The sequence below is a fragment of the Watersipora subatra genome, chromosome 11 (genome assembly GCF_963576615.1).
Source record: "Watersipora subatra chromosome 11, tzWatSuba1.1, whole genome shotgun sequence".
In the NCBI taxonomy this organism is placed as follows: Eukaryota; Metazoa; Bryozoa; class Gymnolaemata; order Cheilostomatida; family Watersiporidae; genus Watersipora; species Watersipora subatra.
The window spans coordinates 41,209,370-41,224,923 of record NC_088718.1 but is presented as its reverse complement, the minus strand read 5'-3'; the positions used below and the strand labels follow the sequence as shown (position 1 = coordinate 41,224,923).

At 37.4% G+C, this 15,554-nt stretch overlaps 1 protein-coding gene across 1 annotated transcript in view; it reads left to right on the top strand.

The window, feature by feature from the left end:
• Positions 1-15,554, top strand: part of LOC137408828 (nuclear pore complex protein Nup205-like) — a 70,170-nt gene that overhangs the window by 24,923 nt on the left and 29,693 nt on the right. The window contains exons 9-19 of the mRNA XM_068095408.1: positions 515-702; positions 2,313-2,378; positions 2,707-2,823; positions 3,499-3,585; positions 4,573-4,711; positions 9,921-10,123; positions 10,714-10,896; positions 11,053-11,325; positions 13,095-13,197; positions 13,643-13,783; positions 15,004-15,193. Of these exons, the coding sequence (XP_067951509.1) occupies positions 515-702; positions 2,313-2,378; positions 2,707-2,823; positions 3,499-3,585; positions 4,573-4,711; positions 9,921-10,123; positions 10,714-10,896; positions 11,053-11,325; positions 13,095-13,197; positions 13,643-13,783; positions 15,004-15,193 (1,690 nt within the window). The remainder of the gene's footprint in view (positions 1-514; positions 703-2,312; positions 2,379-2,706; positions 2,824-3,498; positions 3,586-4,572; positions 4,712-9,920; positions 10,124-10,713; positions 10,897-11,052; positions 11,326-13,094; positions 13,198-13,642; positions 13,784-15,003; positions 15,194-15,554) is intronic.

Sequence of the window (15,554 nt, the reverse complement as noted above, 5' to 3'; positions counted from 1 at the left end):
ATATAGGCAACATTAGCAGCGCTTCGCCTGTAAAAGGGTTAAATTTATCTTCCTATACATTCTGACGAGCTAGTTGAAAAATACAGCGTTACCCTCTATTTGAACATCACTTCTAATAAGTATTCACTATTATAGGGGAAGGGTTGAAAAATATAGCGCCATGGCATTCAAATTTTTGGTTTTAGAGGTTTTACGTTAATTATACTTGATGCATAATTATATTATATTTCTTCACAATTCATCGCGCAGATATGTATTGGACATAGGGAGTGATAACGGAGACACACTTCACAATTCGCTTTTATTTGTTGGGCCATTCTCTACAGTGCTGAGTAGTTTTCTGATTGCTTTTAATATTATTGCAGTACTTACACATACCCAACCAGTATATCTAGTATACATATTGAATTTACAGATAAAGCTCCCGTTTCATCGACTTGCCTGCCAAATTTACCTGAGATTAGTTTGGTGTGTGATAAGGTTAGCTCGTCACATCTCATTCTTTTATTAACAGGCCTTCACGCTGTCATACAGTTTGCTTGGTCGCTGACACTACGTGTGGCCGCTCAGCACCCCCTTATTCCTTCTGAGGCAGCGCAGTGCTGTGAAGAAGATGATGATCTTATAGAGTCAGCATTCCTTGGACAAGTCTTCAAATTCCTTACAGATTCTGTCCTTAGTTCCCCAGGCTTTACAGGAGAGGTAAATCCAGCAGCTGTACAATAGTGCATTTTCAGGGGAGGCAACATGTTGTATTCAGTTGGACAGTTTTGCACCAACATGAACACACTCTTTTTAAATGAAAAGTTTCTGCTTTTATTTTAAAATCTTGTTATAGTAAATTATCACATGTTTGTGTTGGGTAAAAAGTTTATAATCTGAAGATTATATTGGGGTTGAAAGCAGCAGGGTTTTTAGTGTTGTATATTTAAGGTGAATATTGAACTTTACGAATAACAACATCTACAATTGCATGAACTGAAAGGTGAACAAATTTTTATTAGTCCGAGTTATCTATTTTCAAGCGAGTCAAGCTTTGCTTTTTCTCTATGTTGGATACATTTCTCCATCGTCAGATTTTTTTATCCGATTTCACTGTAAATTGTTTTTTGGAAAGGAATTGCTAAAAAGGAAAATTTCAGGTACTTGTCAATTCCCTACACATATGGAGATAGCGATTGGTTTACGTGTAAGGCATTCGGTTTTCAATTTTGACGAGTTGCAGAGTTTTTTCCTTGATTGAGGTACACGATGAGTTTTCGTTAGGTCGCTCTGCTGAGGTAACTGCAGTTGACTATTCTACCTTTCCTAAATCAGCAGAACCAGCAATTCATTAGCTCCCCTTCCTGTCACCATCAATAGATATTTTTGAAACTTCACTATAACTTCTGATTCACAGGCTAGACACTTTAGACTAATGTCTTAACCAATGTAATGACTATTTGTCCAATCAATCCATTGTGTTCCGTATAGTTTAATGGTTAATATTGTCGCCTGTAGATCTGGAGGTCTTGAGATCAAATCCAGTGTCATGCGGATGTTTTATTGCTAGAATTCAATTGCTATAACTGGACACAGGGTTTAGCAAAAAGACCAAAAGACAAGCACCGAGGTTTATTTGGTTGATAGCTACTGCTCTCCTCATTTATAAGCCTTAGTTATTGATAAATGAGAAATAATATATGTAATATTTGATATTACGCGGAAGGAATAAAACTTTCTCTTCTGATTCCTTCTATCTGAAACCAGCTTCATTAAAGATGGCTCACAAATTCGTTGTCAATAAAATGTGATTTTTGAATCAATATTCAATTGTCAGAAATGATAAAGTGCAGCACAAATGTCAAAGCCTTTTATTTTTGTGTTACCATAGCGATTATTTTAATTGTGCCAAATTTCACGCAGTCACAAAATTCTGCACACGCATTTAAATAGATGACTAAAAGGTTGACCAATATGGGGCTGACACCCATGGCACGCAGCATATTATAGTGACACTCAACCAACTGAGCTAATCGAGCACCTTATCTTCCACTAGCATTCCGATGCCTCGGCAAAATGGCATCAATATCTATTCTTAGTGCCAATATTTATCCTTTGTTTTGTGTCAGAAAAAGTGAACAGGTGGAAGGGTAATGGCTAATAATAATTATATATAAATAACTATACAGAGCCAGTTAACAGAATGGTATGACCTTGTCAACCTTAAAAGAAGGCACCCTTTAGCCAGTGGTTCTGCTATGAATGATATTAGTTATTCGTCTGAACAGTTTTTCTTGTCCTGAATAAATTCATGGCTCACTCTATTGCAGGATGAGTTTTATATGAGGAAGATGCATGATATGATAACTACCTTCCTGGTTCAGATGCCATTCAAGGTAAACTGCTTATTTTAGTCATACCAGTGTTATCAGATCTTCTATTGTTTATTTATTACGTTGCTATGTAATGAGTTGATGACTATATCTTTTTCATATTGCTGTAATAGAAGTATTTTCTACTACAGTCTGACTTTTACTGTCATCAGAAGGATTGGAGTTATCTGTTCCTACAAATTTGTATAGAGGTTTCACAGCATATAGCGATAAATGCTATTCTGTAAATGTTAGCTGGTTTCTGGTTTATCGTTGCGCAAATATTTGCTACTCCAAGGCATATGCCGAAGCATGCGGGTGGTCATTGCATTCATCAGTTGTTTGTTTTAAGGTCAAGGAACTTAGAGACATCGGTGATGACAGCGCCAGAATTCTTCTGCACCACCAGCAAAATGGCAGGGAACCACCAAGCAATCTCAGGAAAGACTTTGAACAGCTCTTGCATCTGGTTGGTAGTTCCTGGTTTTGCTACTGACCTGTTGGTATCATTTATTACTGAGTTTGCCTCGGTTCTACTGATGTCCGCTCCAGTTAATAAGGCTGGTCGTACTATTTCGTAGTGTGACAACGGTAATCTCATAAAATATCGGTGATCATTTGTAATAACAATGTTCACACTATCACAAACCTCTCCGCATTTACAATGGTGAATAGTGACACATTGTTCTCATTACAAAATATGGTCGCTGAAATACTAGCCCCGCAGTAACTATCATGAAGATAATATAAACTAAGCAATTCGCGACAGCCAATCACCATCGCCGAAGTGGGACACATCGCACAGACTATCGTGAATGCTTGGCAAAATATCGGAAAAGTTTGACAGCTGCGAGGCTTCCCGACATATTCGCGTTGTCTAAGCGATGCTATCGGTTTACTGTGCACATAGTACATAGTCGATAAATTATCACCGAGGTGACATTCCCGATGTATGGTGATATACCGTGTACCAGCCTTTATCTGTTTGGTGCTGTGAATAGCACCTGCTCAGGCTATCATCCTCTTGGCACCTGTTACAGCTAATATCATGGATTGGCTTCAAGTACCTGCTCCAAGTTGTTGTCCTAGTGACTCGCAAGTCATATTTCTAAATTTTAAAATATCCCTTTACGCTTTCACACAGATTGGTGAGTTCTACTCCATGGAGCAGAATCGATATGACCTTTCCGAAGAATACTGGTGCGTAGCTAGACCACCCCCACCTAAGCAGGTTAGAGCCTAGTCTATTTATTAGAGATGTATTTATCACTTGTATATGCTATTATCACTTGATGAGTATCACAATACTCGGGTGTTTTTAACGTCTATTTGAAATCAAACTGGCAGTTTGGTGTTGCTCGAGTTGTAATTTAATTTTTTTTCGATCATGAAAACATTCATACGGAATAAAGTTAATAAATTGTGTTTGAAATTAATTTTATCAGTAGTCAGCGCTTGAAACTTTTCGAAGAGACAAACGTCATTCGCTGCATGTGAGTTTGGAATGTAATTCACATGGATTCATGCGAATTCATATTGTGAAGGAGTCGCCCATCACTATTTCTAATTCCATATATTAATTTCCGCACCCTTTTTAAACTATCCCACTGTTACATAGTTATATATTTATACAAGTTAAAACATGTCAAACAAATCTCGTTGGAACGATAAATGACTATGCTTAGTTGAAGTGGCATGGGCATTCTTATAGTTTGCAAAATTAGTTTAATCGGAGTATGCTTTTTGGTAGTTATAGATTTAGTTGTCAAAAGGAATGCTGTCAAAACTCTGCCTAGTATTATTCTTAAAAACTGATAATTATATTTATTAAAACTGTTATGGGTTTAAAGGTCAGCAGGTCAATTAGGGATCAGAAAGTAGGCCAGTGCTCTTATGCTGTTGTTTGTCATTCTGGTGTTCATCCGTGGAAGAGTGTATTTTAGTAATTGCTTCTATTGACTTTGAAAGTAACTGTAAAGTGGTCAATAGAATAACTGACTAATAGATTACTTAGACACCAAACCTGTCATTGTGATCTGTGTAATAATCTCATATTCATCGCTTTATTGCTGCAAACCATCATTCAGTCGAATGATCTTTACGAAAAACAATACAAAAAAATAATTGTTTTACAGCAATGCTTTGCCAAGCATGCTTTTTGGATTGTGTAGATATGTTTTGTAGTCCCAAACCGGAGCTTCTAATATCTCTTTTGCAGATCTCACTCCACAAATTCTTGAGGCTTGCTGGAGAGTTGGTACCACCTCCGCTCTTCGTAACGTATCTTGGTATGCTAACTGGTCTTAGTTCAAGCTGCTCTGGAGCCATCAACTGCTATAACATTCTCAAGGCTAATGGTAAGAAGTCATTGGTATACTCTATGGTCAGGAGAGAACAACTACAAGGTGGTTTAAGGGATTAAATGCATTCCCTCTACTTCAAATCCCTCTCGTTGTTGGTTGAAATATTGCAATACTTTATACAAAATGATTTTGATGCAGTTTCAAGGCTGTTTTATTGTCACATTTGTTAAGTATTGGATTACAATCCGTCAGGAGCTCAATCGTGTGTTGGTATGTCGACCAAGGCAACAAACATCCGTACACGAGTGTAAGTTGACATGCAGTCACAGCATAAACAACAATTTATAGTGTAACAAATTTTAAGTCCAAAGCAACATGCTTAGTCTTTTCTTCTAGAACAAACTAAAAGCTAAGGCATTTAAAATCGTATTATTTCTTAGGCGGTATCATTTTTGTCCTTCCGTTTTGTGAGAGTTCGCTAAACTTCGGTCACATGATCCTTTTTGTACAGAATGCTGCAATAATACGTCTGTCCATTAAACCAGTTCCTAGATATTCGATATGTTGACGGATCTTCATTACACCGATGCGATTCTGATTCCGATGGCTATGAACTGATTGTCAACGTATCATAGTTTTTTAAAAACTTATTAATAGCATACATTTTTTGTGTTTTTCTCTATGTTGTTGCTGATCATTATTCTCCGAAGGTCAGGATTGCGGAGTTTTAGCTGTAGCAGTTTGACGATTTGGCAGTTTTTAGTTAACATTATGAATCCCTAGGGATTTTATCAATATTTAATTTTTTTAAAGGTTGACTTGCAACAAAATTCACATCACAGTTATTTGATATCAAAAGATTCACCATGTCTTACTCTGTTGTGTTGTAGGTGCAAAATATGTGGAAATGTGATTACAAGCTCTTAAAGGCTAAAAAACGAACAGTTAATTGCAGCTACACGAGACCGCCGTAGTTTGGATTCTCTTTCCAAAACGGCTCAAATGTGACGTAGCTGTGTTAGGTGGTTTCTGTTTATACTTTCATGCAACCTTATTCGTCGAAATATTTCACAAATATAATTCACGCATTCAATAAAACCATGCCTATTGTTCTTACGCGTCTGTTTTATTGTCATTTTAATGCTGTTACTTTTAGCAGTGATATCTTATAACTTACCGTAAAAATTTGTTTAATTTTTTAGCCTTAGCTTGAAGGAGTACATATCATTGTCTGATAATCATGACGAGCCTGTTCGTCATATGTGATAATCGAAAAGTGCTGCAGAAATTATTTGCGAAGTATTGGGTCACATGATCAGATTACGACTTGCCGATTAGACCAAACCGAAACAAAACTGTAAAGTAGCGACCATCTATATTCAATATGGGGACTTCGGTAAAACCCGAAGTGTTTGTCATAAACTTGTGTTGCGAGAAGTTTTATATCGAGCCTTTTATTGGCCTTTCAATTCACGCGAGAACATCAGGTGACAAAACAATAACCAAATGTAATGACAACGTCAGAGAAATAAAGAGATTCCAATCTACGGCGGCTTTTCGTTTTTGAGCTTTTAAGAGCTTGTAATCACATTTCCACGTATTTGGCAGCTACAACACAACAGAGTAAGGCATGGTGAATCTTTTGATACCAAATAACTGTAATGTGAATTTTGTTGCAAGTCAACCTTTAATACTTTTATAAATATACATATGGGAAGGTCATGTCATGCTTTACGCAATCCTCGGGTTACATCCTCAGGATATTTTGTCTTGGCTGCATGAAATAGGCGTGAAGATAAATATAATCAGTGATTCTTTGTTTAAATATGTGTATATTCATATGACCTGCTTAAATGCACAGAAATAACGTTTCACTCATCGAATATTTGACAGTCGATAAAAAGCAGCTCATTGTGTTAAATTCAGTATCATTATGTTGATTTAACACATTAAACATGGATCAAACATTAGAGAGTTTACAACTTGTTCTGTTAATACTCCCATGCCTCATCCCGAGTATGCCCTTTAGGGTATACACTAATACTAAATTGTATACTATTGTATATAAAGTTATTATATATAAAGTTGTTATATTGTATATAAAGCTGTATACTAATAATAAATTGATCATGTCTATAGATTTAGTAGTTTTACTAAAAAGTTGTTATAATGAACTGCGATTTGCATTTGGAAATTGTCTAAATTGCTTCTTACTAGTACCCTGCCAGTCCTGTGTGCCGTGAGAGATCATCAGGTGTAATATCTATGTGCACAATTATTCCAAACAAAATGTGGTAAGGCAGTTGGTTGGTACAGTTGGTAGCTCATTGGCCTACTATACCCAATGTCACTAGTTCGACTTTTACTGAAACCGTTCTTTTTTTCTTAACCTTTAAACATGCCTTCACGCAGACAGATGGCGGACTATTATAGTAAAGATTGGGAAATTGAGTTTGAATATTTGCAATAATTTAGCTCCTATCAGTTCTTTTTAGTAACTAGGCAGTGCACATTTCTGGAATTACCAGTTGTCACTTTATGGATTTGGAACGTCACAAATGATATAGTCGTTCCAACTAAAACTACTCAGCAACTCTTATCAAGGTTCATTCTTTCCCACTATTTAAACATTGGCTCTATGTAACCATGTCAAGGCGTTGAAAGCAGCCTTTTTTCCACCATGAATCGCTCTGTTGTCAAAGCGGTTCAGTTTTGCAGCAATGACACCAGCTAGGTGCTAGGTTTGACTGCTGACAGTAACTCGTAAATATAATCCATCAGCCTTTTCCATCATCTCCTATCCGTCTCCTGAAGGTAACTGTGGTGTCGGAGCTAGCAGTAGTAACAGTAGTAGCAGGATTAACAGTAGCAGTAGTAAAATGTTATCAGTGATATTAGTAGTAGGACTACTAGTACTAGGAGTAAGAGAGTAGCTAATATAGTGAAACCTCAACTTATGAAAGACTACATACGAAATTTCGAAGCCACAAAAGGTGTTTTGGTAAAAAATTTCACTTCGATTTACGAAAGAGTAATTTGCTAGCGAAAGTTAGTAAACAACGAGAGTTTCATTTTCTTTGGTTTTATAATTTAAAGTTATCATACATGTATATCCCCTACAAAGTAGGACAACTTCACTTTCTAGCCGTTCAAGTTTTATGTTTCCCATTTGATGACATGTAGTTTTTCAGATTGTGCCAATAAAAATAAATCTTTCTATTAACATTGTTAAAACCTTTATTCCGATCACTCCTCTACATCCTCCCATTCTTCGCAATTTTCACTTAGTCTCATATAAATGACCGACACCAAAGGTAAACAAACATACCTTTCATAATTTGTATTTGTTATTTCTCTGTTTTTCTTTCCATGTGTAATTTTTCTATTAGTATGTGGTAATATAATTCTAACATGTATTTGTTATGGGCTTTAACTATTGCATGTATTTATAATTTATACAAATACAGTGAAACACGGATAACTCAAACTTCAAGGGACCGAGCAAAAGTGTTCGAGTTATTAGAGCGTTCAAGTTATCAGGACAGTCATAAGTGCACGTATTTATCAGTAGATACATGTACATATACAAACTATATATCAATCAAAAGCATAGATTGCTTGTTGCAAGTTAAAGGGTCTCTCGTGTGAAGTTTTAAATATTTTTAATCAGAAAGTATAGATATTTTTTTATCACTTGAGATTTGTTTGTTGCTTTAGGTGATGTGACTGCCAGGACGTTCTCAGATTAAAATTGGCACAACTTGATCGCGGTTAAAACGCTCAGAAAAAATACATGCGTATTTTTCTACCTAGCGTTTTAACCAAGATCAATTTTGCAGTAAGTCAGTTATTACAAAACTGCTTTACTATTAAAAACCCATTATCAATTTTGCCGATATTACTTTAAAGTTATCCAAATTTTACCTCGCTTTTCTTGCATTCGGAGGGCTTATCGCTAAGCGGATGTTTGGTAAAATTTGATTTTTGCAAACCTTTAGAAAAGTCGTTAATGAAAATATTTGCCGATGTTGGTAATAACGAGGCCTAAGAACTACTAAAAGTCGATGTTTATCTCTATGGCTTGGAATAAAGTGATATTCTAAAGCGATAGTAACAACCGTCTCGGTAGCCGTTTGGCACAAAACTGTTCGGGTTAACGGAGTTTCGGTCGAGTTATCTAAAGCCATTTATCATTGCGTGGGAACGGACCAAGCAAATCTATTCGAGTTAACCATGTGTTCGATATATCCGAGGGCGATTTATCCGAGTTTCACTGTATTATGCTCTGGTGGAATGCCCGCCGTTGCACGGGTATTAAAAATCAGCTTATAAACAATTAGGGGTAATGTAGTTGCCTGCCACTTGCTATTAGCTTGGCACATTACCTATGGCTAATTTGAATAAGCTTATTTATAAGAGCTAACTACTTGCTCTGACAGGAGATCAAGTATAAAATTACGTTGCATTGTAATGGAGAGCGGTAGCGTATTTTTCCTCGTAGCGAAATATATCGCCCAAAAAATCCATCAATTTCGCTTAGCTAAATTGGTAAGGCATTTGCCTGGCTAACCAGAAAATCTTCTGCGTACAGATTCTTCATTCAATTATTTTAAAAGCTATAGCTGGACAAACTGAACTACCCATGGAGCTTAAGAATTATATATGTATATGTTCAAGCTTTGTAGGGGAATTTATATGATATAATCCATTTCTACTTATAAATATTTCTGTTTGCGAAATGGCTTCAAAACGGATCAATTTTGTAAATAGAGGTTACATTGCATTGGCAGCAGCAGTCTTAGAGCTAGTTGTCCTATAGCTAGTAGTATCAGAGCTTGCTGTCCCATAGCTAGTAGTCTCAGAGCTAGTTGTCCTATAGCTAGTAGCATCAGAGCTTGCTGTCCCATAGCTAGTAGTATTAGAGCTAATTGTCCTATAGCTAGTAGTATCAGAGCTTGCTGTCCCATAGCTAGTAGTCTCAGAGCTAGTTGTCCTATAGCTAGTAGCATCAGAGCTTGCTGTCCCATAGCTAGTAGTCTCAGAGCTAGTTGTCCCATAACTAGTTTTGGCATCATTATCAAAGCTAGCAGCTATTAGCTAATGGTCAATACCAGTTAGCATATACTGCATGCTGTATGACTGGTCAGTCTGAACAAATAATTTGATGAAAGCTGTTCTCTGTACTCCCAGCTTGTGGATACATCTTTGTAAACTCAAATGGTCAGCACTTTCTTCACACGCTCAGCTCATGTGTTATATCCAGGCGATCAGGCCAGCCTAGTTTCATGGGATCACGTGTTCGCCTCTCTCAACCAGTACTTTACTACCCTAAGACAGGATGTGAGCAGCAAGGAGCTGGAAGGAGCACACCTTTCCTCTCGTGCCCCCATCATACGTGACATCACGGAGCAAGAATTATCTGGTCTCATCGCTGTCTGCAAACTTATCACTATGGTTGCTGAAAAGGTTGTAGTTCAAGTTTGATAAAAGTTATATGCGATATGTATCTGTCATTTTTCATATTATAAATTTAATACTTAGAAAATGTAAAGGTTGAAATGTGAGTTTTCGCATAGCTTTGTAACTTCAAGTTTCTGTATAGATCTCAAGGCAGTGATTCTGAATTATTTTCTGTCATGTACCCCTTCCTCCACTGCGACCACCCCTTTGTTTTAACTGTGATCAAGTTTTGTTGATTTTAATCTTGAAACATCCTGGCACTCAGATCACCTCAAACAGCAAAAACAATCACAAATGATAGAAAGATGCTGATACTTTCTGACAAAATCTGCCTGAATTTTGTTTAAGTTCATCTTTAACGCGGGGGAAGACATAACGTAGCGAGTGATAGGATTATTTCGTCAATGAAAAAATTTTTGGTAGTACAAATTCAGTGTGCGGTTGAGGTATTTTTTTTCACTAAATTTTCCCTGCAAAAATGGCTAAACACTTAGAAGAAAAGGAGAGAGCTGTGATTGTTCACCTTAACAAGGCTCTGTCTTATCCTTTTTGTAACCTATTCATTGCTGGTGTATGTGCCATGCTTCATGTTACAGAGCACAGAGGTGAGGTGTGCTCTCATGGAGTCTCAGCTTTGGTTACCCTCAGTCGTGCTGTTCGGGTTGGTTGGCTGCAGCGTCCCCATATCTCTGAAAGCGGAGATCCTCTTAGCCTTAGCATCATTAGCTAAGAGCCCAGAGTGTGCAAGTCCTCTTTGGCAGGCTCTGGAGGTATCTCAGGTGCGTCTCGTAGTTGTGCTACTATCGAGACAATGGAACCAATGTGACACAGTATAGTCTTTTTGACAAATTTTGTTATTTGCCAGATTTTTGCTTCATTCCTGCAGCTTTTCACTGAACTCTAAGCATGACCCTATAAAGTTTTATATTGTTTAGCTACTGGTCACCACAACTAGTCACGGGTTCTCTGCAAAGCCCGCCGGAGGGCTGGTCACTGAGTTGGAGAACGTGGAGTCCAGACTAGAGACATATCCTATGGTCCGGGCATTTCTACAGTTGCTCAGCAATCTCTGTGAGAGTTCTGGCAACCCCCCTGAATCGCTAGGGGCCGGTTACAGGGCTCCCGGCTTTCAGCCTTACCTCATATTTATCATCAACGATGTGCTACTTAAATTTAACAGCCGGGGTTACAAAAAGAGTTCAGAGAAAGTAAGTGAAAAGCTATTAATGGCCCGATATTAGATTTAGAATGAGTTCTAATAGTCGGACAGAGACCAGGCACTAGAAAGTTCAAAAGCTTGTTATGTTAATACTCCCGTGGGAGATTCTGAGCCCCCATTGTTATATACTAGCTAGTAGTAAGCCCGGTGGTACACGGGGTTTCTTTCATTGCCCATCAGATCACCCGCAGGTGGGTTCTCAGAAACCAGATGGAATTTTGAAGTTAAATATTTTTAGTTGCTTGGCGGAAGACACGGAGCTTATGCAAGTTGAGTATGGATGAAATCAGCCAAAACAATGTATGTCAAAACGCAGACAAACAGACAGACACATTGACAAAATTGTATTTATTAGTCTATATATAAATCTCTGTTGGTTGGTCTGTCATTTATATGTCAGTTATAGCGATAAAGCTATAGTAATGCAAAAGCCACTACGCACTAGAATTAAACTTAGTAACTCTGATTTCGTAGACAGGTGCGATAACCACTACGCCGCAAGGCCGCCTTGCCATGTCATGGAATAATTGTACACTTAATAATACTAGCATGGTTGAAGATCATGATGTCATGAGAGATCATGAGGCTTAACGATTATAAGTACAATAATGTGGTAGTGGCTTAGTGGTAGTGCACTTGGCTTCACAACCTGAATGTACATGTTTGATTCCCGTGAGGTGACATTTTTTTCCCAACGACTCTTAGCTGGCTTCGGACAATCATGGCTCTTATTATAGTAAATATTAGAATATTAGCTCAAGTTACTAGCTTAAGTCACTCAAATGGATCGGGTAAAGAAACTTAGCCAATGGCAGCTATATTACCTGCCACTGTTTATAAATTGTTTTAAATCTTGAATGAATGTGTAGCATAAAAATTGAGGAATGTTTTATAATAATTTGTTTTAGCTATGCCTCAAGCTTTTTGAATATTCAAATTATACTCGTACATCGACTGGACACACAATAATTGACAAATACTTTCATTTACAAGTTAGAATAGTAACAGTTAATTAAAAATTAATTTTCCATGCAAAATCCTTTTTTATTACCCATGCAATGTCAGGCATTCAGTAGTATAGATAATAAAGTGATTATTTTATAGATTTAGCTGTTGCGTTTGTTAAATAAAATAGTGCACACAGATCTTATGCAATACAGCTTTCTAAGTATCAATTTCCTGTTTGTTATGAAGTGTAGGTATAAAAACTATCAGTGTCGAGTCTAAAATTTGATTGTGTTTATTTGGTAGGCTGTGTGCGTGAAGACCTATTATTTTTTATAGAATTGTAATGCTGTAAAGGGACCACAGAAACCCTTCACTTCTCCACTCACTGTAGAACCAGCCACTTGGTTAAGCAATAAGATAATGTACTTTAATAAATATATTTGTACAACATAAAGCTTGCAATAGCAAAACAACTGTTCAGCTTTGTGGCTTCCCATGCTCTGATCGTCCTTGGCCTCTCTCTTTTACTGTATACGGTAGGTCCCACCTACTTCTTCACAGGAGCTGGGCAGTCTGTCCAGTGTTCGGCTAATCGCTTGTCTTTCCGGGCTGGTAGGGGCAAGCTATCTTTCTCGTGACCCAGCAGGTCCAAGCTGTCTTCTTGCCGACCGGATAGGACTGTGGCCGGCTAGGCTGCTGAGAGTCCGGCCGAGATAGTGGTTGGCTGGTTTCCTTTGCAGTACTTTGATCAGGCAGTGGACAATTCTGTATTTATAGCGTGCTACTAGTATCTATTTGAATGCTTTACAGTGGCAAGTGGCTGCAGGTGCTCTTTCCATTTTACACAAGTTACTGCAAGCACACGAGGTAGAGCCAGAGAACTTTGTGGATCATCTAGTGGAACTTCCTTCAGGTAATGACATGTCCTCCTCACCATTCACTCCTTAATTTTAGTAAACTCTGACTTCTTGTAGATTTCATAAGATTATTTTTCACATTTGTTTTTCACATTTGCCTCTCACATTTTTTTTTCACATTTATCTCCCATTTGTAATCTTGCTTGTGTTTTCTTTTTCACCTTTCCAAGACGACTGTATTTGTGAGATTCTACTTGTTTATATTCATTAAAACAATTTTTATAAATTTGTAATGGAATGGCAAACATTTTCGGTGCTAGGAACAGCGTTGTTGCTGGACAATTCATCGGCTGTATATATTGCATTTTTATTCAATTTCAGTTGTATAATGTCTGTGTACTATTGTTACTGTGTTAAAATGACTGTTACTGTTGTGTTACTGTTGTTAAAATTGTTACTGTGTACCTGCTGTCGTTGTAATATTTAGTTGGCTCATTGCAGGTAAGGTGGTGTCAGAACAAAAGGCTGCCGGGCACACCATTCTCACTCTGTTCCTTAAAGATTCTCCTCTGTTAAAAACTGTTCTTACTGTCATCAGCATTGGATTACAGCAGCTCCTCCTCTATGACAGCTCCCTCCCAGGTACTTGTATGACTATGTTATTTTCGCTATCCTAGTCAGCTGTTTGAGACATGCAGAATATTTGTAAATAGCATACATGTTTGTTTCTTCGTTGTGTATAATTGGGTGTTAAAATTTGTGTATAAATTTGCAGCAACACCTATGGTTATTATGTGCGCGCTGTAAAATATTGCTATGCGATTGGACAAGCTAATCATTGTCAGCAGAAGAAAACAACTCCAGCTAACACCTTAGTTATGTGACTCTGAAATGGCTTAGTCATGAATCATGGTGACCAACAATCATTGTTGTTGTATTTTGTTGTGCTCAGCATAATGTCTCTCTCCTCCATTTGACACCTGATTGAGGGCTTTGTTAGCATATTTTTGTCCGTATATTACATTAGATTGATAGTGCCTGCAGGTGCTTATTAGTGAAGCTTGTCATATGTTTCTGTTTCGCATGCTCTTGGGTAGCTGAGGACAGCGTAGACATCTTGGCTAATTGGGCTCTCTATTACTCCAAAGTTACAGTTAAAAGTAAACTTGCTAGAATTCATTTTTGAATCTCTAAGCATACGCTGCTAGGACTATAGTTGAATATAGAATACTGTAGAATGGAATTTTATAACGACATTTATTTTAGCATTTTTAACGACCGCAGTAGCATCTTTAAAATATAAACCAACAAAATAATTTGACTGTCAAAATTTATTACGTTATTATTTTGCAATTAATTATGATTAATTTCCCATTAATAATGATTTATAATGATAGGAACTTGTTGTCAATGCACAAGCATTAGTAGCATTATTGTTTGTTGGGCACATCAATGCAGTGAGTACCGCATGTTGAAAGTTAGTTCAACATTGTTGAACTGACACTCACAGTACTATACAAGCAGCATGGCTCTGGAAAGGTTTGGATTCACTACTGGCACCCTTTCAATAACTTGAGAAAGAGTTAGCTCTGATAACTAACACTAATAAAAAAAGGGAGAGAGGAAGTTGTAATAACTACACACCTGAGGAAACTTGTAATTGCTGTAATAAAGTTGTTCGGCGATTATTAGCAGCAGATGAGGGTTTGGGAAAATGTTAAAATTAATATACGTTAGGATGAAAAGAAGCTAAATTGTGACAAAAACATTAAAATTTTCAGCGTAATTAAATTCCATTCTACAGTAAACATAACTTTTTGCAATGCTAGTGCGAATTGTCACGCAAAGCTTGGTGTTGGCAGGCCGCAAGGCGATAGAAGAATCGACACTCCTCGCTCTTCAGCTCCTCAATTTGACCCTCGATAAACAGGAAATCTTCCTTGACCTACTTAGGCAGTCAGGTCACTCGACAATTGTGTCACGATTGGAGAAGTTACTTCTCGGCATCAACCCGCTGACTAAGCAGGCTGACCACCTCATCACCATTTCGAGGTGAAAACCTTTTATCAGTTTCACCATTCTTATTCAGTTACAATCAGTAGTTGTAGGCTCTTTGGGTAATGTGTTGACAACTACCATTTTCTTCTCCATGTTTGTATATTCCTTTGGCATTTACTCTTTTATTTATAGTACTTGATAATCTTATGTGTAATTTATTCCCTTCTGTCTCCCCACCAGGCTCTCTCTTGGTTTTTCTCCTTATTTGGTTCTTTTCTTAATCCTTCATGCTCTCCAAGTCCTTCTCGCCCTTATATCTTCCGCTGAGGTATTCATCCGTTTTTTTTCTTTAAAGGTTGAATTGCAACAAAATTCACATTACAGTTATTTGGTATCAAAAGATTCACCATGTCTT